Source organism: Leptodactylus fuscus, chromosome 7 (genome assembly GCF_031893055.1).
Source record: "Leptodactylus fuscus isolate aLepFus1 chromosome 7, aLepFus1.hap2, whole genome shotgun sequence".
NCBI lineage: Eukaryota > Metazoa > Chordata > Amphibia > Anura > Leptodactylidae > Leptodactylus > Leptodactylus fuscus.
The window spans coordinates 89,949,295-89,973,859 of NC_134271.1; the positions used below are offsets into that span (position 1 = coordinate 89,949,295).

At 40.5% G+C, this 24,565-nt stretch overlaps 1 protein-coding gene across 2 annotated transcripts in view; it reads right to left on the reverse strand.

Moving 5' to 3' along the window:
• Positions 1-4,514: 4,514 nt before the first annotated feature.
• LOC142213917 (tumor necrosis factor alpha-induced protein 2-like) overlaps positions 4,515-24,565 on the reverse strand; it is a 50,763-nt gene continuing 30,712 nt past the window's right edge. The window contains exons 1-12 of one of the 2 annotated variants that reach the window (XM_075282530.1): positions 17,127-17,197; positions 13,973-14,182; positions 12,595-13,234; positions 12,064-12,178; positions 11,064-11,186; positions 10,849-10,949; positions 9,905-10,003; positions 9,324-9,450; positions 9,078-9,200; positions 8,793-8,948; positions 7,293-7,414; positions 4,515-5,838 (exon numbers count right to left, since the gene is read on the reverse strand). In XM_075282530.1, coding sequence (XP_075138631.1) covers positions 5,697-5,838; positions 7,293-7,414; positions 8,793-8,948; positions 9,078-9,200; positions 9,324-9,450; positions 9,905-10,003; positions 10,849-10,949; positions 11,064-11,186; positions 12,064-12,178; positions 12,595-13,234; positions 13,973-14,168 — 1,944 coding nt within the window. In that variant the 5' untranslated portion in view covers positions 14,169-14,182; positions 17,127-17,197 and the 3' untranslated portion in view covers positions 4,515-5,696. Of the gene's footprint in view, positions 5,839-7,292; positions 7,415-8,792; positions 8,949-9,077; positions 9,201-9,323; positions 9,451-9,904; positions 10,004-10,848; positions 10,950-11,063; positions 11,187-12,063; positions 12,179-12,594; positions 13,235-13,972; positions 14,183-17,126; positions 17,198-24,565 lie in introns of those variants that run through there. The other variant, XM_075282531.1, reaches the window with a different exon arrangement.

The following is a 24,565-nucleotide window of genomic DNA, read 5'->3' on the forward strand; positions in this document are numbered from 1 at the left end:
GAGAGAGAGGTAGATCTCTATGAGGTATAATACATATAACACAATAATGCCCTTCAGTGCTCATGTAATACAATGCTTAAGTAATACCTCCATACAGTATCCAGATAAAGGCCTGTTCACATTTATATTGTGGTTTCTGTTAAAAAAAAAAAAAAAAAAATGGAAACCATGTTGCAGTGTTCTTGATATCAAATACATAGGAATGTGTGATTCATTCAGCCTTCATGTAAACAGAACCTAAAGTCTAGAGCAGAATATCAAGTTTATTTATCCTATCCTACTATAATCCTACTATAATATTAATGTGAAAAGTTTGTGTGTTTGGATGTTTGTACCTCAATCACACCCAAATCCACTGAATGGATTGCTTTGAAAATATTGGCCACGAAGGATACATAGGCTACTTTAACCCCTTCCCGCCGATGGCATTTTTTGATTTTCGTTTTTCGTTTTTGACTCCCCTCCTTCTAAACCCCATAACTTTTTTATTTCTCCGTTCCCAGAGCCATATGAGGTCTTAATTTTTGCGGGACAAATTTTTCTTCATGATGCCATCATTAATTATTCTATATAATGTACTGGGAAGCAGGAAAAAAATTCAGAATGGGGTGGATTTGAAGAAAAAATGCATTTCTGAGATTTTCTTACAGGCTTTGGTTTTACGGCGTTCACTGTGCAGCCAAAATGACATGTCCCCTGTATTCTGTGTTTCGGTACGATTCCAGGGATACCAAATTTATATGGTTTTATTTACGTTTTGAACCCTTAAAAAAATCCAAAACTGTTAAAAAAAATTTTTTCTAAAAGTCGCCATATTCCGACGGCCGTAACTTTTTTATACGTAAGTGTACGGGGATGCATAGGGCGTCTTTTTTTGCGGGGCCAGGTGTACTTTTTAGTTCTACCATTTTCGGGCAATGTTATTGCTTTGATCACTTTTTATTAAAATTTTTATCAGAATCAAAACAGTGAAAAAACGGCGGTTTGGCACTTTCGACTATTTTTACCGCTACGGCGTTTACCAAACAGGAAAAATATTTTTATAGATTTGTAGAGCGGGAGATTTCAGAAGCGGGGATACCTAACATGTATATGTTTCACAGTTTTTAACTACTTTTATATGTGTTCTAGGGAAAGGGGGGTGATTTGAACTTTTAATACTTTTTATATTTTTTTTACTTTTTTTTTTTTAATTTTTTTTTTTTGCATTTATTAGACCCCCTAGGGATGTTGAACCCCAGGGGGTCTGATCACTAATGCAATAAATTACAATGCTAATGCATTGCAATACATTGCAAAAAATCATCCTCTCTTTTGCAGGCTGCCTAGACCAGCCTGCAAAAGAAAGAATTTGCAGACAAGCCTGGGAGCCTTGTACAGGCTCCCGGCTGTCATAGCAACATGACGTCGGCCCTGGAGCATGCTCCGGGAGCTGGCGATCCCGGCCAAAATGGCGGCGCCCAAGCGCCGCCGGGAAAATGGCGCCTCCGGCGCCTTTGACCGCGGCGCTGGAGGGGTTAATTAGAGCCGGTTGTCTACTGCTTAAAGCAGTAGACACCCGGCGGCTATGGCAGCCGCCCGGTTCCCGGGCGGTCACCATAGTTACAGACCTGACATGCGCCGTACTATTACGGCGCATGTTGGGAAGGGGTTAAACGTGTCTCACTCACCCCAAATCGCCACCGCGACCCTCAAAAGTTGGCTCCGGCTCCACTGTCGGCCCTGAGGTCAGCGCAGGTAGTGACATGCAGCTCCGATTGGTGCATGGCGGTGTGGGGGCGGGATAGGGAGACAGCACAGCGGCCCCATAGGTTAGCGCCGAAATGTGGGCGTGGCCAGCGCGTGAGGACACTTGCCTGAACATGGCGGCTGCCTGCATGTTCCCAACGCTGCTCACATGCCGGCCAGCCACATATCGCCTAATGCTGGCATTACATACAGCAGCACGACCAGGCCTCAAGCCCACAGCCGCCAGTACCTGCATACTGTGTGGCCGGGAACAGACAGCACAGACAGCACTCACTCTCATGTCACGGTCACTACACACAGACATCCCCAGCATATGCAAGGTGAGTGCTGGAGGTTCCGTGATCGCCAGTTTCCTTAGTGGTGGTGGGACCAGGCCTCAAGCCCACAGCCGCCCGTACCCGCGTACTGTGTGGCCGGGAACAGACAGCACTCACTCTCATGTCACGGTCACTACACACAGACATCCCCAGCATATGCAAGGTGAGTGCTGGAGGTTCCGTGATCGCCAGTTTCCTTAGTGGGGGGGGGGGGGGGTTTACAAGAGTTGGTGTTTAAGGGGCTGGGGGGGGGGGAAGAGGCACTGGGTAGGAGAAAGAGGGGAGGCGGTTGGTGTTTTAGGGGAGGTGCTGGGAGTTAGGGAGGGGGCCTGGAGGGGTTTTTTGGTGGGGGGGTTGGGACCAGAGGGCCGAGGGTGAGTAGGAGGGAGGCCGATTGCACAGGTTAAAGGGGGAGGTGGGCGGGTGACTGGGGTCACGGGTGGTTGGTGGTGGTGGGGGCAGGGGGGGAGATGTGGAAGGTGACTGTAGGCTCGAAAGGGGGGAGCGGGTGGGAGATAAGGGGAGAGCAGGGGGCGCAGGTGGGTGCTAGGTGGGGAGCCGGGGCCAGAGCACCAGGGCTGTGGGGTCCCACCACACCAGGGTGTGGGAGGGGACCGTGGTGGCCACAAGAAAAGGGCCGTGGGGGGGCCAACGGGCCGCGCTGCACATGGTTCGCGCAAGGAAGGGGGGTTCGCGGATGAAGTTGCGGGTATAGCTAGTGAAGAATAATAAAGGATGTATTCAGGATCAGTACAGGGAAGTAATGTAATGGAAGTACACAGTGACTACACCAACAGAATAGTGAGTGCAGCTCTGGAGTATAATTCACACTATATTTCCAGATCAAAAGAAGTAAAGTAATGTATGTACACAGTGAATTCACTAGTAGAATAATGAGTGTAGCTCTGAAGCATAAGGCAGGGGCCCCACTGGCCGGAAACGCCGCGATTTCAATTTTCTTCCCACTGGACACATAGAATAGATATCAAGGTTCCGGGTGGTATCTCCTCCTGCACACAGCCTGTGTGCATCTTCTACTTTCCTACTGGAACCTCGGTCCCCTATTCTAAACTGTATCTAAATACCCAGACCAAGGCAGTCTGGTTTATTGCTGTATCCAGACCCTGGAGCACAATCTCACGTCCTCTTCCCACTTGCTTTGCCATTCCCGTCTTGTAGTTTTGAGTATCTTACTGGAAACGTGTTCGCCTTCCTTACACAAATTAGTTTTCCATGAACTCTTACATTTCAACAGAGTGGAAAGTTCAGAGGAACTAGAAGAAAACATCTTTTTGCATTTCTTCTGAAATCAATTGGCTTTCTACATGTCCATCCTGGCATTGTGTAGTACAGATGAATTAGCCTCTAAATGACTTTCTATTCATGTTACCTTGCCAAACAAAGCAAATAATTATTTCCGGCAAGTTGGAGAGTAAATAAACTTTGCTCATTTCACCGTTAGCTCGTCAATTCACTTCTTTTAACAGAAAGTCAGTTGTGATTGTTGCCAAAATAAAAAGTCCCAGAGATTCCGAAAACCTCTTTGGAAGATTATTGAAAGAATATTTAGGTGAATAAAGGACATTGTGGGTAAACATACCGTAAAACAGACTTTTCCAGAAGTCATTTGTACCTCCTCCCTGGAGAAAAATAATATCCATTGTTCTATGAATATGATCTATAATAGAATCCTTTGTATTTTATAACATAACCACTGTGTTTAGTCAGTGGCTAAATACGGCTGTAATGAGTAATATAATTTGTCCTGTATTCACCCATAGGATGATGTGTATATATATATATATATATATATATATATATATATATATATATATATACTGCATTATAGGTATACGTACTTTAGTATCCAACATGTACCATCTACCATAATCCCTCTACATGGCCATAGTAAGACTTGCATCTGATATTTTCGGTAATTTAAATTGCACATTTCCTTAAGATTTAGTGGAATACCTAGGCAAGACAAAGACACTGTTATGCCAAGTTCTGGTCCCAAATGGACAGGGTATGGCATAATGGATTCTTACAATGGTGTTCCTGAAATCACTTGTATGCACCAACACCTCCACATGAGGCATAACACAGTGTTTCTTTAACATTGTGATACTGAAAGCAATTTCCATGAAATTCCAAATACTGATTCATTAAATCCATAAACCCCGGATACAGAAAAATTACTGCATACAAACCATGCAATGTCCCAACCCTTGTAAACTAACACCACTGAAGCAAACCATAATCCTGTTTACCATCTGTAATTTTTTTACAAGATTTTTTTTTTTATAAATGTAACATTTTTTCCATTAAAAAAATACACAAAGAATGTAAAATTTAAAAAGTAACATTTTATTGCAAAAATCATAATTAAAAAAGTTGCAATATAAACAAATTAAAACAAAAATAATAATAATAATAATAAAACACAACCATAATACATAAAATACGTTCAGAATAAAATAACTTTACATTCAGTTCAGTGAGAATACATTGTTATTATAACAATCGCTGTTCAATAATGTAAACCTATTTCAGAGCATTTGGTCTGGATCAGAATTTATCACTGATACAGTCAATTACAGGGGAAGACCTTGCTGTGAAACCCATAGCAGTGCTTGATCAGTATATCTATAGAGATAGGTTAGACTTTATAACTCTCACATGACTTGTACTGGCAGTTATGGGCTGCCATCCCAAGAACATTCCAAGGAATCTTGTTCTTTAAGGTAATATGACTTTATAAGGCATTTTATAAAATGGCTATATTAGCAGCATAGTAAACATAACCAGCAAATGATCACAGACTGGCTATAGACCTGTGCCTGGAGTGAACTTACAATATATTGACCTAAAAGAAGGGATTTAGAGCTTAGACCTTGGCCTACTTGATCCACAATTCACCATATCAGCGGCCAACCATGACTAGCTTAATACTGTCTACTTGGTGCAATGACTTTGTAGGTCTTTAGCTTATAGCATAGTACTGTCTAAAATTGTCTAGCTAGATACATCACATCTAAAAGCTTGTTGGCGCAATAAAAAAAACCCAGCAACATACATTACAATAAACTTCTTTTTAAAGAATACTTATTGCATTTTCTATCAGGAAACACTAAAAACATCAGTTGAGTGATAGAACCCAGAAATAAGAAGTGCAAACATTAACAATCAGGACTTTATACTATTCAAGTAAGGGTACTAGTTATACACATAGTACTGTATATGTACAATATTTACATTCTCACTTTGCACCTAATACAGTACATAGCATTTGTATTCTATAAAAATACAGAATTGTAAAAGTAAACATTAAAAAAACATAAAACAAATGTCCTATTATTTCCACATTCAGACCCTTGTAGCCCCCATTGTAAGAATGTAATACATGTACAGGTATATGGCGCAGGTTCCCTTCAGGAGGTGATCAATAAGAACACAATGAAATCTAGAGGTTCAGTAAGAGACATGATTGATGTACCAGACTTTGAAATTCTGACCACAAAGTGAGAATGACAGGTGAGGTTCCCTCGACCTGTGTCATGTAAACTGGAAACCTGAAAAAAAAATTGTCCTCTTTGTTCATATTTTTCAGGGTTTTGTTCTTACTTGGTTTTATGAAGTTTTGAGCAATTCAAAAAGTTTAGGTTTACTTGAAATTCTTCGCTCACTTGTATCAACCACCTTTAATATGGACTTTGTTTCACTTCTGGAAAGGTTCCCCTTGATATACAAAATGGCTTCAATTTGTTTGGTCCTGTAAATAAGAAATAATTATTGTAATATAATTTAAAGAGCCAAACACATAAAAACTAAACAAAACATCCATTAATCCTTGAGATGTCCTTTCCTGTTAAAATTATGCAATTCTGAGAGGTAAACCTATTTCTGTCAACTTCAAGAGTTGTCAGCCAGTTCTTCAAGAGTCTTGACTGTCCAATTTTCCTGATTATTTAGCTTTTACACCCATAGTTTCTATAAAATTAGGCAGGTTTAAGGATATATGATGGAGTACTCTATAATATGCCATGATGACATTGTTTCAGATTGTACTAATAGGCAGCACTCTCAATTTGGTGGAGGTGGGTGCACAATTCCACTGGGGGCTGACTGGACCCCTCCAAAAATACACTTGTATTAGAAACAAGGTTGGACAGCACTCTGAAAACTTTTGAGCTTGCATATATTTAGTAGGAACATGAATCTATGTACTGTATAGCATAATACAAAGAATAAGCACCGCATATATTGCTTTTTTAGAGTACAAACAATATTGCATTTGGGCAGAATGGCATGGTAGTTTCTGAAAGGGTTAATCAGTGTGACGTAAAGCCACCATTCCCAGCCAGAGACTAGGTCAATCTTATGAAGGTCATGATATTCTTTTGATTTCATCTGGGTGGAGCCGTCTCTTAGAATTTCCTAAGTTACAACTGTGCCAGATAGAATGAAAGACAATTGTGATACTAAATGATCATTGATAACAAAGCCTGAAGTGTGATTCATTCTCCAGTGAGGAAAGCTGTCATTTACGAATTGTATGAGAATAACATCATGTTTTACTTCCAGGAAATAGCTGAATTCTGGAGAAGTTTAGTATAATTGCAGGACCATCTGGAACAAGTTATTGGCATTCCAGAGTCTCATTTCACATGGTCACTTTAATGACTTGCTCATAAAGGTTTATGCACATTACTAATGTGATAGTTTTCTAAGGAAAATTAAGTTGATTACATTTGACCAGCACACGTTTCTCCTGAAATACTCTGTGCTCCTGTTTCTGTGCTTTAATCACCTCTTTACAAGGCTTTGCCCCCTAGACCTGTCCGCACTAACATCACCTAGAGTGAAAAGGTCACTGACCCCCCACACTACTTGCACTATATAAGCCTCAGTCTGTGACCTCCTAGAAGATCATCACACTTTTCTTAAATACTCTGTGCTGCTGGAAATCCTACTCTTACTACTGTCTAATTTTTAATCAGTAACCTCCTTCAAGATCTGCAAAATCTTCTGAAATATTCTGTAATCCTCTTATGAAATACTCTGTGCCGCTGTGAACACTGGTGTTTATTCTATGTAACTGGTACTCTTTTACCTATAATAAGATCAGTACACTCCTCTCTCCTCTCCTGAAATACTCTGAAAAGCAATTTCTCTGTACTAAGAATATAATCAATATTAGCAAGGACCATCGTGTATTATTCTCACCGAATATCTGGATAATCTTCAACCAGCGTGGCTACTTCAAGTTGAATGGCGCTCACATCCTGAAGACGTATAATCTCTGCCACTTTAAGTATCACTGGCTTTAACCATTCCTCTTCTGACTTCTGTAAATAAGAAGAAAAAAATCATTCTTCTACTGTGTCACTGCAATTCTACTGGATACATTGTTACATTGCAGCAAGTAGCATATAATAATAATAATAATATAGATTTCTTTCAAAGTGAAATCCAACAATCCAGAATAAATCAATATGGGGGACTCCACCATTTATGAGGTCTATCTGCCCTAATAATAGAATACAAGGACAAGGGATACCTTCATGAGGCTATGCCTTCAGACGGAGGATACGCTGTCTGATTTTGAACGTGTAGACGTGTACACGTGTACGTGTGCTCCCCATAGAAATGAATGGGCTGCTTTTTCCCATTCATTTCTATGGGGAGCGCTCGTATGCCAGCTCCCATAGAAAGCAGTGGGACCTGCTTTAAACGCTGCTCATTAGGAATGTCTACACATTCAAAATCAGACAGCGTATCCTCCGTCTGAAGGGGCCCTTATATGTATTTCCTATTTCTCATGTCTCCGAGTGGTAGCCCCTCTATTGAGTAAGTAATAATCCTCAGGAATGGAATGTAAGCCTGGAGTCAATAAAGGAGCGTCCTCCACATAACTGTATGCAATTGAAGCTGAATCGTTGTATAATGTTCCATTTCCTTATCAACTTTTGAGACACATGGGGGTGGGCTGTGGGATGTGGGTGGAAATAGCACTGAGAAAGCAAAAGCTTTACAATTACACTTCTTCACATGAGGTGGAGACAGAAGTAACTTGAAATTCTTGGGCCTCAAAGATAAATAATGGGGCTACCTACCTTGTGCTAGTGTACCCTTACCAGCCTTGTGCCAGTGTACCCATACCTATCTGTGCCATTTAAAATAGTGTATATTTTATGTGACAAAGGGACCTTTGGGGCCTACTATGAGTACAGGGCCTGGTTGAGACTGGTAGCTACGCCCCTGGACCATGGAGAGGAACACATAGTCTACATCAGGTTTCAACCCTCTGTACAATTATCTGAAAAGCTGTCTAGCTACCGCAGCTAAGGGCTTTTCATATAATATATTGTTGAGATTGGTCGAATATGTTAAGATACCTTAACACTACAGTTATTAACAGACGCGTGATGTCAGTTTTTATAATGGACGCCACACGACAGCATTAAATTTAATGTCAGTGAATAGAGATTGTTACAAGCTGTCAAAATATCAGTCATGTCCTATTTTTGTCCATTTTCACATCTCCCTGCATATATTCACATGTATGGGGGGGGATCCATGAAAAACGGGGTCCTTCAGGTGCTAGACTGATGTGAAAAATACCATTTTGTACCTTGGTCATCTGGATAACTGGATTGCAAAAGTGTACATGCACATTAAGATAATAAAGTTAGATGATCCTTAACAGCTGTATGTGTTACTTACATGAGCATCACAGAATTCATTGATGAGGTGGGCATTCTCATTGATCTGACTAGCCAATGTCTGCAGCTGCACTGCATTCTTATGACTGACTTTTTTCTTTAGGAGTCTTGTAAGATATTCTTTCACCAGATGCTTATGAATCCTTGCTATCATATCCTGAGACAATTAAGAACATATGAGTAGTTAGTAAGGGGTATAGTCTGGTACACTTGGTGGCATTGCTGGAGAATGTTCTACTTCATTGATACAAATTCAGGTTCTGTTATATATTATAAAGACTCCCACCTTGTAGCATGGTGGACACAGTGTCTTGAAGCCAGACACGGATTTCTCGGTGATCTTTAAAATGTCCTGCATGGCTTGGTAGCTGCACAAAGAATTGCTTTGAGACATTTTCCTGAATTGTGCCTAGACAGATGAAAAAAAACAAAATTGATTCAATAAGTAAAATGCAAAAAATAAAACTTTTTTTTAACTTAGAAACTGTTTTTATTGTATTTTGTTTAGTTGCATGATTATGTCACAATTTACCTTGAGTTCCAGAAAGAGTTCCTGAAACAAAGCTGTATATATAAGGTCTTCACACTGGAGAATGATAGACAACATCTGCTGCTGCTTTGACAGATCGAACTTTGTGTCTTTTCTTTCAATAAATTCTCTGAAACAGAAATCAATTACAAATTCAATATAAAATATAAAACAAAAAATATGTTTAAGACTGCAGCCCCACATTATGAAAACATAGCATTTTACCTGTAGAGCGGATGGGATTCTGGCTAAACCCATCCACACATTGCAGAAAAAATTCTGCAATGGAAAAATTGCATTTTCAAAAACACTCATGTTTTTGAAAATCGCAGTAGGTCAATTATACCTACAGAAATATGGCGTTTTCCATATTGGTATAACTAGGGTAGAAAATCTACAGATGAAGACTCACTATGTGGGACATTAGCCTTACAGTAAAAGAGGATGACATATGATCAAGCTACGATTACATCTCCCTCAAAAGTTATCACCCAATTTTCCCAGCTCCTAAAAGGCAAATTTGCCTATGTATAAAATTATACATGCTTCTACTGTATATCACTGTAAATAAGTCATAACTTTACCTGAAATGGAAGCAGCAGTTTAGGTTGGTAATACCAATCTCTCGATAGAAGGGATGTGTCTTATTTTTCTCAAAGAATTCCTCGAGACTGGTCATATATCTAAATAAAAAGAAAATATTGGTGATGATTTATTGATGAAGAAGAGACAGAAATGTGAGAGATTTTCCTGGGGCGGTCACATGAACCCTATGGCACAAAAGCCGAATAAGTATTTTTGGTAAATAAAGTAATTTAGAAAGAAGGAGGGGGTGGAAGTTCATAGCTAGAAGATAGATTTATCCTAGACAATCCCTTTAATGGACATTATCTCTTCTCAGGTGCTCTAAAAGTTCAATTCTCACCAATCATGTAGTCATGTAATATCCATGGTATACCATTACTTCATAAGTTAGGAATACCCATTTAAAAGAACATTCCAGATCAAGATAAGGATCATAGAGAGTGAGCATAAGACAGAGATTGGTGTTCTTTGAGTCATGTTCCATTCCCTTGGGTACTGCACTCGTCATAACACAGCACACCACTTTTGTCTGTAGTGTTCCTTTAAGTTATTAGAAGTATCAGGATCATATCAATGGGCAAATGAATCTTATACTTTACTAAAAATCTCACTTGTACCCCATCTTATATGGCCATATGTAATATAATTTGAGCATGAATCTACCTTATAAAAATGTTTTAAACCTCATTAGATACACAAATCCCTTTAGCCCACCCCCAATGAGAGTTACGAGAAAGAACCCATGACACTCCCTTCAATCCGACACCACAAATCCCAGCATGCCTTGCCAGATAAAGCAGACACCTGTTGGTACCTATTTTTGTCATAATACCTGACTAGCGATAATACACAAGGATCTGCTCGGTATTTGTTTTCTGTTCTCTTGCCAGATAAAATGTCATGTTAATAGATACCCTTTGTTCCTAATGAATAATTAATTTACCTTTTCAAAAATGCTTGCATTTCATGAGGAAGTAAGCAAGATACTTTTTCCACCATCTCCTTCTTTATCTCTCCTGCTCTCTTGATTCCTCCATTGTAAATCTGCAAATAATATATGCAATACCTCAGTAAGAGTATTCCCACTGCTTGTTCTTTGGGAACTTGAGGGGCATTTAGTGGTTTGAATTGGTAAATATACAGGGGGACATTATTTACCTGGACTATATCAATGTGTAATTCAGAATGGTGGCAATCTCCTAGTAGCTCCGGTTCTTTCTCACTTCTCCAGCGATCAACCTCCATGTCCAAACTTTTGTTCATATATCTCTTCACAGAGTCCTTACAGGGTGAAATAGAAAACAAGGTTACCTTCTTTACTGAATGCACAGCAGATATTATACATGTAAATGTTAGGTGATATATATTAATATACAGTTTTAAGGAAAGGGCATGTAAGTACTGGACCCTCCTGTACTAGGATAGGAGGTAAACAAGCACTAAGGACGTACTTGATTTTGATTAAATTATGAGGTCATAAGTGTGATGAAAAGCTTGACGAAGATAAGTATTTACTAGAGATGAGCGAGTAGTATTCGATCGAGTAGGTATTCGATCGAATACTACGGTATTCGAAATACTCGTACTCGATCGAGTACCACTCGCTATTCGAATGGAAAAGTTCGATGCAGAACCAGAATTGATTGGCCGAATGCTATAGAGTCGGCCAATCAATGCTGGTTCTTCTCCTACCTTTAGAAGTCTTCTCCGTGCAGCTTCCCCGCGGCGTCTTCCGGCTCTGAATTCACTCTGCCAGGCATCGGGCCTACTGCGCATGTCCGCTTGTAGTGTGGGCATGCGCAGTCGGCTCTGCCAAGGCCCAATGCCTGGCAGAGTGAATTCAGAGCCGGAAGATGCCGCGGGGACGCTGCAAGGAGAAGACTTCTCGGAGGATCCAGCCCAACCCTCACTCGTGGACTTGGTAAGTATAATTTGATCGAATGTTGTCTACCCCTGAAACGAGCATTTTCCCCCCATAGACTATAATAGGGTTCGATATTCAATTCGAGTAGTCGAACATTGAGGCGCTACTCGAAACGAATATCGAATCTCGAACATTTTACTGTTCGCTCATCTCTAGTATTTACCCCTTTTATTGGCAGAACACTTGTCTATAATCTAGGAAGAGGAAAGATGATAAAAAAGGATATATACTCACTATTTCATATACAACATAATTGGCTTCAAACTGCCTGATAATGTGAGGGGGGAGAAGATTGTTCAGGTAGGAGTCATCGAAATGTCCAGTCAATACTGGATCCTTCAAGATCATGCTGGAATAGAAAAGTTTCTATTATTAAACATTGCTGAAGAAGTTGGTTATACGTCTAGAGAACAATACGTACATTATGTGGTCTTTATTTAAAGGAACTATTCAAGAAAAAGTAAGTACACGCCTTTATTGAAGTTCTGCCATTAACAATGACATCATGAATACTTTACTCAAGATCAAGATCAATCTTCCAAATACAGGCATTTAAAAAGTAAAAAAAAAAATCTCGGCCAAGGATCTGACCCTCTCATGAGCAACGATGCTCACGGAAGAGCAGCCAAGGGAAAGTCTGTTCTGGCTGTGTGAATTCATGCAATCTTATGTGGTCTTATGAAAACATTGATAGCTATATGCTCAATTGCTTTCTTAGAACATATCACATGGTCAGCTATAGAGCACCTTATTAGTTATACTTACTTTGGATAAAAGTTATGCACCCAACACAAGAGGTAGTAAGTATCTTCATCTGCTAATTGATATTCTGTTACCGTTTCCATTGTTGATACCAGAAACCGATGATAATATTGGGCATAAGTGTTGCACACATTGAAGTCCTTAGGGTAATGTTTCTCCAGATGGGTAATCACATGGGTCAAGTCTTGTTTTATAATTTTTCCAACAGTAAGAAAATTTTGAGACACGGAAGAAGTAGAAGAGGAAGAAGAAGAGGAAGGAGATGTGGAACTATTGGATGAAACCTCAGACAAGATAACAACTCGTTCACTCACAGACAACTTTATGTAGTTCTCCCATTTGTTCTTCCATTGCTTTGGTCGTGAGCTATTCGTGGAGTCACTGTCTACACCATATTTAGCATCTTCTTTTTCTTGTTCCACAATGGCATTTACTGCTTGAGACAGCAAATCTCCATTTGTTTCAGTGATTGAGTCTTTTATAACTTGAAATACTGCATCTTCTAGCTTCTTATAAAGAGCTTCAATTTCCTTGGCTTTGTCTTCTAGAAGAAGATCCTTGGCAATCTTGTGCTCTAGATCCACCAAGTTCTTGGTGGCATCCAACAACTGATTTTTCTCAATTTGTTCTTTTATGTCTTCAACTAAAAGCAAAAAAGACAACTGAGTTATAAGTGGACAAAAATTATTTTGCTAATTTTTGCATACTTTTTGAGAAAAACATTAGATCCACTCTTATTATATATCACCACTGCAGTATGTGATTTATCCCAGATCACTGCCAATAAATATGAGATGTTGCAACAAACATAATATTACAGACACCTGCTAATAATCTCTGTTTAAGGATGATAATACCACGGTGTATGACAAAAAACTGATGCCAGGTTTCAGAACCTAACGAGAATACTGATAATTTATATTATTGTGTCATGTATATTTAATTACTTGTCTTTACTTGGTGCTCAAGAATGCTCATCAGAAAAAGCCAACATGGCGTGACTTAACATGACCATGACAATTCCTAATGCCATGACCGTAACAATTAGGTTTTGTCACAAGGCCCAACTATACCATAGATTTATATTGATAATAGTAATGTTCTGACTGTTGAAACACCAACACCAGTCACACCACAGTGCAATGAATACACCAATTAACATTAATGATAGTTTATGTCCGCACCTAAATTTATTCATAAAATATCTGCTGTATCTTTGATAGTCATCATGATCTTCTCAGAAGTTCACATGTAATGGTTCTGCTCCCTGTAACTTCAGAAGGACCATTCAATATTCCACCAACCTCAACAATATAATAATCCAAGGAATTCCAGAAATCCTGGCCCGCTGATGTACCCCGATCACCATGGTATGCCCTACCTGTTATCTCCTTATTTGTCTCAGCAGGTTCTTCATGATGTTGTCTTGGTCTATTGGGTGACAGGGACTTGAATATGCCTTTGAAGAAGCCATTTTTCTTCTGACCTTTGTCTGCACTGCTTATTTTCTTTCCAGACATGTTATCTGGTGTGGCTAGTTGTGCCACCGCAGCAATTGTGGATTTAATTTTCTTCATGTATAGAAATACAACTACAACAAGAGGAAACAAAAAGCTGAAGATGGGTTAAAGTTGCCTAAACAAACCCTTCCTCATGTCTATAAATCTGTCAGTAAAACAAACTGTGTTCCCTGGTTAGTAGTATTCACCAGCTGTAAGTTATAACCTTGTAACCTCCAGCCCGTTAACTGCAGAGTTGCTGGAGACATATTTATATACAGATTATTACATACCACTCACATAATTAGCTTTCATTAATTCTGAGTTCATTAGAAGTTTAGGCCTCGCCTGCACACCACATACTGTACATCAGATTACACGTTGTCAAAATTTTCCATCACATAGCAATCATCCAGGGAAAGAAGTATTCATTGTGCACACCCTGGTATGGGACGACCACTTACAGCCCCATCATCAGATCTTTGTGTTTTATGGTCATTTCCATCCTGTGTCATCTATACTGTCAACTGTTTTGTTCTGGGTGGAACTGACCACAGAAAGTCCTTACATAGAGCACTGCATAGATGACATTGCAATCTACTAAGACTGCTAGCCACAGATGAATAAAATAGCTGAGCTTTAGAATATAAACTTTTACTTCAATAGAAAATGAAATTGGTACATTTTTGTAATCAGAAGCATGGCGTTTGGGGGATGGAGAGATAGCACTTGCACCCAGGCCCCTCAGAAAGGGCGGAGGGGAGAGGAGGAGGCAAGATTCCTTCTAAGGCTAAGGCCCGTGTAGTCAAAAACACTTTTTTCACAATGTTTTTCACAGAATTTCCGCAGTTTTCCTTGCGTAGTGTTTTTGAAATTACAGAATTTCCACAGCAGTTTTTTTTAGGCAAAATTAGTCAGAATCCCATCCACTTTGCAGTTGATATAAAACACAGCATTTTTTGCATTTGTGCCATTTCTACAATACTGTTCATGTACTGGTAAGGTCAAGAACTGCTTTTATGGTATGTATGTGTGCAAAAGAGCAATAACTCCACCAATATATCTTCCCTCCCTCCAAAGATGTATTTGATCATTTTGCATTTTTTCCAGAATTACACGGAGAATGACACAGTCAATTACTTATGGATTCCTTTAGGACAAAAGTGGATTATACAAATATTTTTTCAGGCTGCCACATGCTAATCTATAGAAAACCTTTGAGCTGGGAACAAGCTGTTCCATGTTCTGTGATCTATGGCGCTACTGTCACTATTGAGACATGTCACAGGAATGGTAAATCCCATTAAATGCCTCTATAAAGAGGATAGGAAGATAGGAAGCTGCAGCTCATGTCCCTCCTCCACACACACACACACACACACCCTTCAACCAGAAGGTCCCCCACTCCATTAAAATAGCAAACAAGGGTGTGAATGATAGTTTATAATGTTAGGAATATACAAGCACCAGAATATCCTGCTATTGAATACTTGGGGTTTGGTGGTTTCAAGCAACTGCAGATAGCGCCCCCACACACAAACACACACACACACACTTCACTACTTATTCGCCTATATTAATTTGCATTGTATTGTTTGCTTTTTATCTGCAGTGTCAACACTGCCGCCAGTCAAAAACAACCGAGTCTGTCTAAAACTTGAACACCTGCCATTTCAACCATCCTGCAGATATAATGTAGTAAAATAGCTAGATGCCAAAATGTTTTCTACTTTAAGGATACAGTGATCATAGCTCAGTGCCTGCTTATGTGGACTGGGATCAGTCAGTTCCAGGAGAATAGTGCTCTACTAAATGTGCTGTTAATATCCAGCCAGGTATTGTGATTATGAAAATAAGGGAACCAGTTTATCCGGAATATAATACTGCATTATTAATCCAAATTGTAATTACAGTCCATGATGTCAAATGAATTCATAGTATATAGGGTTCATACAGCGGTGATCTGTTGGAAGGATAGGTCATCAATATCAGATTAGTGGGGGTTACAACTCTCATCACCGCCATCAATCAGCTGTTTGAAGAGGTTTCAGCATTCAGAATAGCAATTTGACCTCTTCCCGAAAGCTATTTATTCTGCGCTGTACAAAATGGACTAAACAAACTACAAAATAGGTCAAAACATGCTAAACATGCTAAGTCTCATCAAAATCCTAATGTAGGTTGCAAATTGAGAGGATGTTAGTCTGAGGCTAGGTTCACATCTGCGCTGGGCTCTCTGTTGTTGAGGTCTGTCGGGGACCCGCAGCAGGGTAACAATGGTTACACTTGGACAGCGACGGACCCTATTGACTATAATGGGGTCTGCCATGTGTCCTCTGTTTTCTAACTGAAAGTGGAGAAGAGAAAAGACTTTTCCCTCTGACGAGTTTTGGTGGTTTGTGCGGTGGAGACTCCGGCTCAGATGTGAACTTACAGCTTTGACATATAAGTTATAGAAACAGACTCATTCTTTCTTGCACGGGGCAGAATAGAGACAGCATAGCGTTATGACACAATCTGAGTTGTGACACGTGCTTTGTTCTCCAAATATACAATATTTTGCAATGGGAAAGATTTTGGAAACATATGCTCATTGTGTCAGACACCTTAAGCAAACTTAAAGAAACAGAATGTCTAAAGTCAGCGTATATGGAAGTAAATCTGCCTGGAGGTTCTCGAACCTGGAGATACTTGACATACATTAGAGATGGGTATTTAAAGATGAACACTATACATCAGAAACAATGATGCTGCCTGCAGCCTAGTCAATACATGACAAGGATTCCAAGCAAAGCCAGTGACTGGAGCATTCAAGGTCTACGGTATCAGCGGTAATCCACAGGTCATTCATGTCATACAATGGAGCTGGATGTCTCTGTTATTCATTTGAAAAATATGTAGCACAGCTGACATTGAGGTATGACATTGAAACCATGCAGCACTATTGCTTCACTACTCCAGCAAAGCAACAATTCTTAAAGAAATAAATTAAGGAAAATATCCCGGATGTGCATAAACGATAGATTTTTTCCATACCTGTGAAAGCTGTTCCTGCTGAGTTTCTTGCTGTGTATATAACTCTCAGCTTGGTACGGACTGTGCTCCATGCGTCTCAGTGCAGCTCTTATGTGAATCACTTAGGCTACACCCACACCATAGCACCTCCAGAGTTCCAGCCCCTTAAAAGCATCATCACTAGCAAAACTTCCCATTGACTTGGAAAACCCCACACTATGCATGTTCTGCGCCCCTCCTAAATAGTCTCTTAGACATAGATAATGTGTGGCTCTATTGAAGTATTTCCTCTAAATGCGGCTCTGAAAGTGAAACTGCTTCAGCAGATGCTGGATCAGCTCTTGTACTAGGAAATAACAGCAGCAGAGGATAATGGCATGTGCCACCCTTTAGGAAATCACCAACAATCCGGGATGATATCGCCGCAAACCTAACCCTGCAACATGTGACAAACTTAGCCTGATACATGTGTTCATAACGTCAGATAAAAATTTCTGTTATATTTCCTTCTAAGAAAGATGGATGACTTTGGTATTATTACAGCATCCCATACCTCCCAACCGTCCCGATTTCCACGGGACATTCACGATTTGGGTGACATGTCCCACGGTCACGGTTGGAGGGAGGTATGTTGGAGGGAGGATGCAGATCTGAGTTGAACACATATGCGTCTACAAGCCAGTAGCCGGCGGCAGCGGCGAAGCGAGGAGCTGACCTGAATCTGGGGGCAGAGATGGAGGGGACATGAATCTGGGGGCAGAGATGGGGGAACATGAATCTGAGGGCAGAGATGGAGGGGGACATGAATCTGGGGGAAGAGATGGAGGGACATTAATCTGGGGGCAGAGATGGAGGGGACATAAAACTGGGGGCAGAGATGTGGGGACATGAATCTGGGGGCAGAGATGGAAGGGGGACATGAAACTGTGGGCGGATAAAGGGTGTATATGAAGCTGGGGGAGAGATAGAGGGGGGACATATAATTTACGGGTGACTGTAGGAGGATTATACTGTGTGCGGACACATGAAAAATTAACGAGTGGGCGGAGTCAACACAAAGTGGGCGGGGCTAAATTTGCTGTGGCGCGTAGCGCGCCGCACATTTCGTCCCTCTTTCGGTTCTTTAAAAGTTGGGAGGTATGGCATCCTACTCAGCTAGGTAAACAGGTAATGTCAGGATACGGAGTCGCCGCGGTCTCTTTGCTGCACGGCGTCTCCCTGGGAGACATGTTAAGAGTTCTATTGGGTGTGCTTAGGTCATTAACCCCTTAGTGACCAGCCTATTTTGGACCTTAATGACCAAGCCAAATTTTGGAAATTTGCCCTGTGTGACTTTATCAGTGAATAATTCTGTAACAGTATAGCGCATCCAAGCGATTCTGATATTGTTTTTTCGTGACATGTTGTACTTTACTGAGAAGGTAAAATTAGACTGATATAACTTGCGTAAATTTATTTAAAAACTCGCAAATGCTGAAAATTTTGAAAATTTTTCAATGTTTTCCATTTTTAGCTGCGATATCTCACATATACACAATAATACAGGGCAAAAAAGTTAGTAGTTATATACTTCCAAATGTTCCTTTTGTGTTTCAAGCATATTTGAAATAATTTTAGCATATTTGAGTAACTTAGACAATTTACAAGTTTATCAAGTTTATAAGCAAATTTTGGAAATTTTGAGTTTGTCATTTTTTCCTGTACCAAGCTATGTTTGCAGACAAGAATAGGTGACATAATGACAGAACCTCCCATTAAATGACCCAATTTGGAAAACTAGGCCCCTTCAGGTATTCTTTGAGGGGTTTAGTGAGTATTTTGATCAAATAAATATTGTTTTGCAAGAATTATTACAAATGATGAAAAAAATGACATTTTCATTTTCTTCAAATATATGTCATTTTAAAGCCAGTTTTTTTGCACACAACACATCAAAAAGAAGAAACACACCCCAAAATATATCACCCCACTTCTCCCGTGTTAAAATATGTCCATTTTGTGGCCTTAGTCCTATGTAAGCACATATAGTAGGGCCTAAGAGGTAAGGAGGGCCAATTGGATTTCAAAACACAAATTTTGCTTGCAGATATTTTATGCCCATTGCACATTCAAACAAGATTTGAGTTACCAAAGCAATTGAAAACCCCCATAAATGACCCCATTTTATAAACTAGACCCCTTAGGGTATTTATTGAGGGGTATAGAGAGTACTTTGACCCCATAAGTTTTGAGGAAATGTGCGTCAAACAAAAAAAAAATCATATTTTTTACACAAGTGTCATTTTATAGGCAGTTTTTTTTGCACATAACACATGAAAATGAAGAAAAACACCCCAAAATAGATGACCCCATTTCTCCTGTGTTCAAAAACGTACACTTTGTGGCCTTAATCCTATGTACGGATGCACGGTAGGGCCCAAAAAGAAGGGAGCACCAACTGGATTTCAAGACACAGTTTTTGCTTCTAAATGTTTCAGGCCCATTGCTCATTTAAACAAGATTTGAGTTACCAAAATAATTGAAAACCCCCATAAATGACCCCATTTTATAAACTAGACCCCTTGAGGTATTCATTGAGGGGTATAGTGAGTATTTTGACCCCATAGGTTTTAAAAGAATTTGCGTCAAACAAAAAATTCTCATATTTTTTTACACAAAAGAGTCATTTTAAAGGCAGTTTTTTTGCACACAAGGCATGAAAATAAAGAAAAACACCCCAAAATAGATGGCTCCATTTCTCCCGTGTTCAAAAATGTACACTTTGTGGCCTTAATCCTATGTACGGACGCACGGTAGGGCCCAAAAAGATGGGAGCACCAACTGGATTTCAAGACACAAATTTTGCTTGCAGATATTTCAGGCCCATTGCACATTCAAACAAGATTTCAGTTACCAAAACAATTGAAAACCCCCATAAATGACCCCATTTTATAAACTAGACCCCTTAAGGTATTCATTGAGGGGTATAGTGAGCATTTTGACCCTATAGCCATTTCACAGATTTTACTAAACTTGGGATGTGTAGGTTAAAAATTACTAAAATGTCCCTTTATCCCCAAAGTTTTCATTTTCACAAGGGGTTAAAAGAGAAAAAGCCCCCACAGTTTGTTACACAATTTCTCCTGAACACGGCAATACCCCATATGTGGCCATAATCTGCTGTATGGGGACATGGTGGGGCTTAGAATGGGAAGAGCGCTATTTGGCTTTTGGAGGGCAGATGTTGCTGGACTAGTTTTCAGGTTCCATGTCGCATTAGCTGAACCCCTAAAGTACCAATACAATGGAAAGTCCTCAGATGTGACCCCATTTTAAAAACTACACCCATCAAGGAATGTATCAAGGGGTATTATCATTTTGAGCCTAAAAATGCTTCCCAAAAATTAATGTACAAAATGAAAATTGAAATTTTGAAAGAAATCTGCCATCTCGGTGCCCAATACGTTGCACCCACTTTGTGTTGTCAGAGACCTACACTCCTAAAACTATTAAGGGGCCATCCCGAGGGGCAGAAAATTATATACGTGGGTGTAAACTGCTGCTTGGGCACACAGCAGGGCGCAGAAGGGAAGGAGCACTGCGCTTTTTAGCTATTGGGGTACAGAGTTAGAGGGACTTTTGGGGCTCCATGTTGTTTTTGCAGAGCCCTGGAGGTGCCAGTAAACTGGAATTCGCCAAGAAGTGACCCCATTTTGTAGGGGAAATTTTAGGGTCTCGGCAAATATGACATGGTGTCCAAACACCAACAATCTAAATCTGCACTCCAAAAGCACATAGCGCTCCTTCACATCTGCGCCCTGCTGTGTACCCAAATGGCGGTGTATGCCCACATGTATGACACTGGTGTACCCCGGATAACGGACTTAATGCCATATGTGGATAGAAAGGCTGTTTGGACACAGCCGGGCACAGAAGGGAAGGAGCGCTATTTTGGTTTTTGGAGCACAGTTTGGTTTTTGGACGTCACTTTTGCAAAGCCCCTGAATTACCAATAAAGTGGAATCCGCAGACATGTCACGCCATTTTGGACACTAGCCCACAGATGGGATTTATCAAGTGGTGTAGCGAGCATTTTTAACCCTTGAGTGTTGCATTTATTTGGTTTCCAGAAATGAAATTGCGGCTGATAATGAGAAGTTAAAAATGAAGTTTTCCAGAGATTCGCCATTTCAGTATCTGATATGTTGTGCCCGACTAATGTCAGCAGAGATACACACTCCAAACACTGGTAAGCGGGTATCCCGGGCACAACAGCTTTCAGAGCGTTCATCTCTGATACAAGGTGGGCACAATATATTATGCACTGAAATGACAGATTCCTGGAAAAATGGTCATTTTCACCTTTCACAATCATCTGCGTATTCATTTATGGATAATAAGCTATAGCAACATTTGGGGGTTAAAAATGCTGTCTGTACCCCTGGATAAATCCTTCAGGGGTGTAGTTTCCAAAATAAGGTCTCATATCAGGGGATTCCACTTTACTGGCGCTTCAGCTCTGCAAAAGTGTCATGGCATCCAAAAACCAAACCGTCTGTGCTCCAAAAACCCAATAACCCTTCTTCCCTTCTGTGTCCGGCTGTGCCCTAATATCAGTTTATACCCACATATGACATTACGTACGTTATCCCGGGTACACCAGTGTCATACATGTGTCATACATGGGGCATAATCTGCAGTTTGGGCGCACAGCAGGGCGCAGAAGGGAAGGAGCGCGATGCGGCTTTTGGAGTACAGATTCAAATGTTTGGTATCTGGCTGCCATGTCATGTTTGTAGAGCCTGTAAGGTACCAGAAAATTGGATTCCCCAAAGGAGTGACCCCATTTTGAAAACTGCACCCCTCAAAGAATTTATCAGGGTGTGTAGTGAGTATTAGTATCCCAGATGTGACTGCACAGCGGATGGCGAAGAGGGAATATATAAGCTGTGCGAAGAACATTGCAGACACCAAATTCCCTACTATGTCCCAGTAGCTCCTATGATTGGGGGAGTCACTCTGGGGGTCACTTTGGGGGTCACTTCTGGTGTCTTTTCGCTCATAAGCTCTAAATCTGGGGTGTCCCCTGATATTCGCTCGCACAGATTATATATTCCCTACCTGCCGCAACCAGTTGTGTTCTAATGATTTGGCGATTTTGGGGTTGTTTGTCTTCACATTACTAGATGCTATATTTTCTTTATTTTTCTGGTTACATGGCCATATAAGGGCTTGTTGTTTGCGGGATGAGATGTATTTTGTAATGACACCATGTTTGGGTGCCTACAACTTATTGAATACATTTTATTAACTCTTTTTTGCTGGATTTTCTAAAGAAAAATCAATTCTGGCATTGCATTCTACCTTTTAAATTTTTCGCCATGCAGCGTACAGTATAAGTAACATGTGTCCTTTATTCTGCGGGTCGGTACGGTTACGGCGATACCTCATTTATGTTATTTTTTAATGCGATACTAATTCTGTAGAATAAAAACACATATGGGGACATAAATCAATGTTTTTTGTATCACCATCTTCTGAGAGGCGTAACATTTTTATTTTTTGGTTGACAGTGTTGGTTGAGGGCTTATTTTTTGCAGGACAATGTGCGCTTTTTATTGGTACTATTATGCGGTGATTATGACTTTTTGATCACTTTTTATAGCATATTTTGTAAGGTGAGATGGCGAAAAATCACTACTTCCGGCGGGTTTTTTCCGGTTTTTTTTTCCGACGTTCACCGTATACATTAAATATTGTTGCAGTTTTATTGTTCAGATTGTTACGACGATACCAAATATGTATTGTTTTTATTAACTTTTAGGTTTTTTTTAATATAATTCATTTTCTATAGAAAAAAGGGAATTTTGGGGCTTTATAAGTTTATTAATTTTTATCAGACACTTTATTTCTTTTTCACTTTTTTTCTCTTACTTTGTCATGTGTCCCTTTAGGACACTTGGATTAGTGATGCTTTGATAAAAGCATCACTAATTCTCTATTAGACGCTGCAAGACACAGCTGTCAGTGTCTTGCAGCGTCTGGAGGAAGTCAGACGCAGGGGCTGCCTGCGTCTGACTTCCTCTTCCCCGGGCAGGATCAACCAGGTATTGGGGGTCTCTTGGAGCTTGGGGTCACTGGCCAGACCCCAGGCTCCATGTTAGAGACATCGGCACCCCTCGATCTCGCCGCGGGGGGTGCCGATTCAGCCGGCACCGTCACGGAACCGCTTCAGTTCCGTGATCATGTTTGATCACGGAACTGAAGGGGTTAAAAAAACCCGATCGGAGACCCCTCCGATGGGGGGTTATGGAATGGGGTCTTAGCTGTTAGATACAGCTAAAATCCCATCCAATTATGTCGGCACTTACAGGGAATCCTTCCCTGACTGCCTGACGTAGTTTTCCTATAGGGCAGTCAGGAAGGACCTGCAAGTGCCGACGTAGATTCCCTATGGGCCGGTCGTTAAGGGGTTAAGGGTTAATCTTTTCCTTGCTTTCAGTCTCCATGCCATTAGCCATCAGGTGTGTTCTCTGCTGCTATTTAAACCCCACCCAGGCATGGATCCTTGCCAGCCATTCACTTTGGGTTTCCTGGTCCCCCTGCTCAGTCTGTTTCCCTGTCTGTTTGTATTCGGTCTGTTCCTTGGTTATATACCCGGTTTGTGTTTTTGACTATCCCTTGTCTTTTGATTCGGTACCTTTATTATATCTCCTGGCTTGACCTCTTGCTCGTCTGACCTCGCCTTCTCTTCTGTGTCTTGCTGGGACTTGTGGTCCTCCCTGGTTCCATGCTGTTTAGTCTTTTGTTTTGCATTGCAGTTACACTGTGCTTTCTGTTTAGGTGTGACCCCTGTGACTCCAGTCCCTAGGACTTTCAGGGCCTCCTCTTCCTTTATCCTAGCCGCCGGATAGAAGGTTAGGAGCCGTGGTAGGCGCACTTCAATTAGGAAGTGCATTGGTCTGCCTCATCTCAGATATTACAGCATAGTTATAGCTGCAGGGCCTACGACCCCTTTTGTCATTAGTTGCACAGTGTTGCTTTCCCAGCTGTGTCACTTTGCACTGCCTGACCCTGACTCCAATCCTTACAGGTAATAGCTGGGGAACATCCCTTACCCCGCTCCAGACAACTGCTTAGTTGGCAACTCCCGAAGATGATCTTAGTTTAAATTTAGTATATGATTGACAATGTCTATAGTTTGCCAGGAATTCAGCAATTCATTCAGTTTATGCTATTTACAATGTTAAGTTCTACAATTTTCGAACATGCAAATTGCTCACAGCTTTTAAGATTTCTGCTTGTTGCCATTGATTTGGAAAAACCATTGTTTACATCCAAGCAATGCAATCTGATAAATCATGAAGATATTCTGTAAGGTGCACACAATGAGCTGTATGGCTCTATGGTACACAGTAGGTATTTTATACAGCACAAAAGTTGTTAATTGGCACAGTCAACAAGGAGTCCAGAAGACTAAC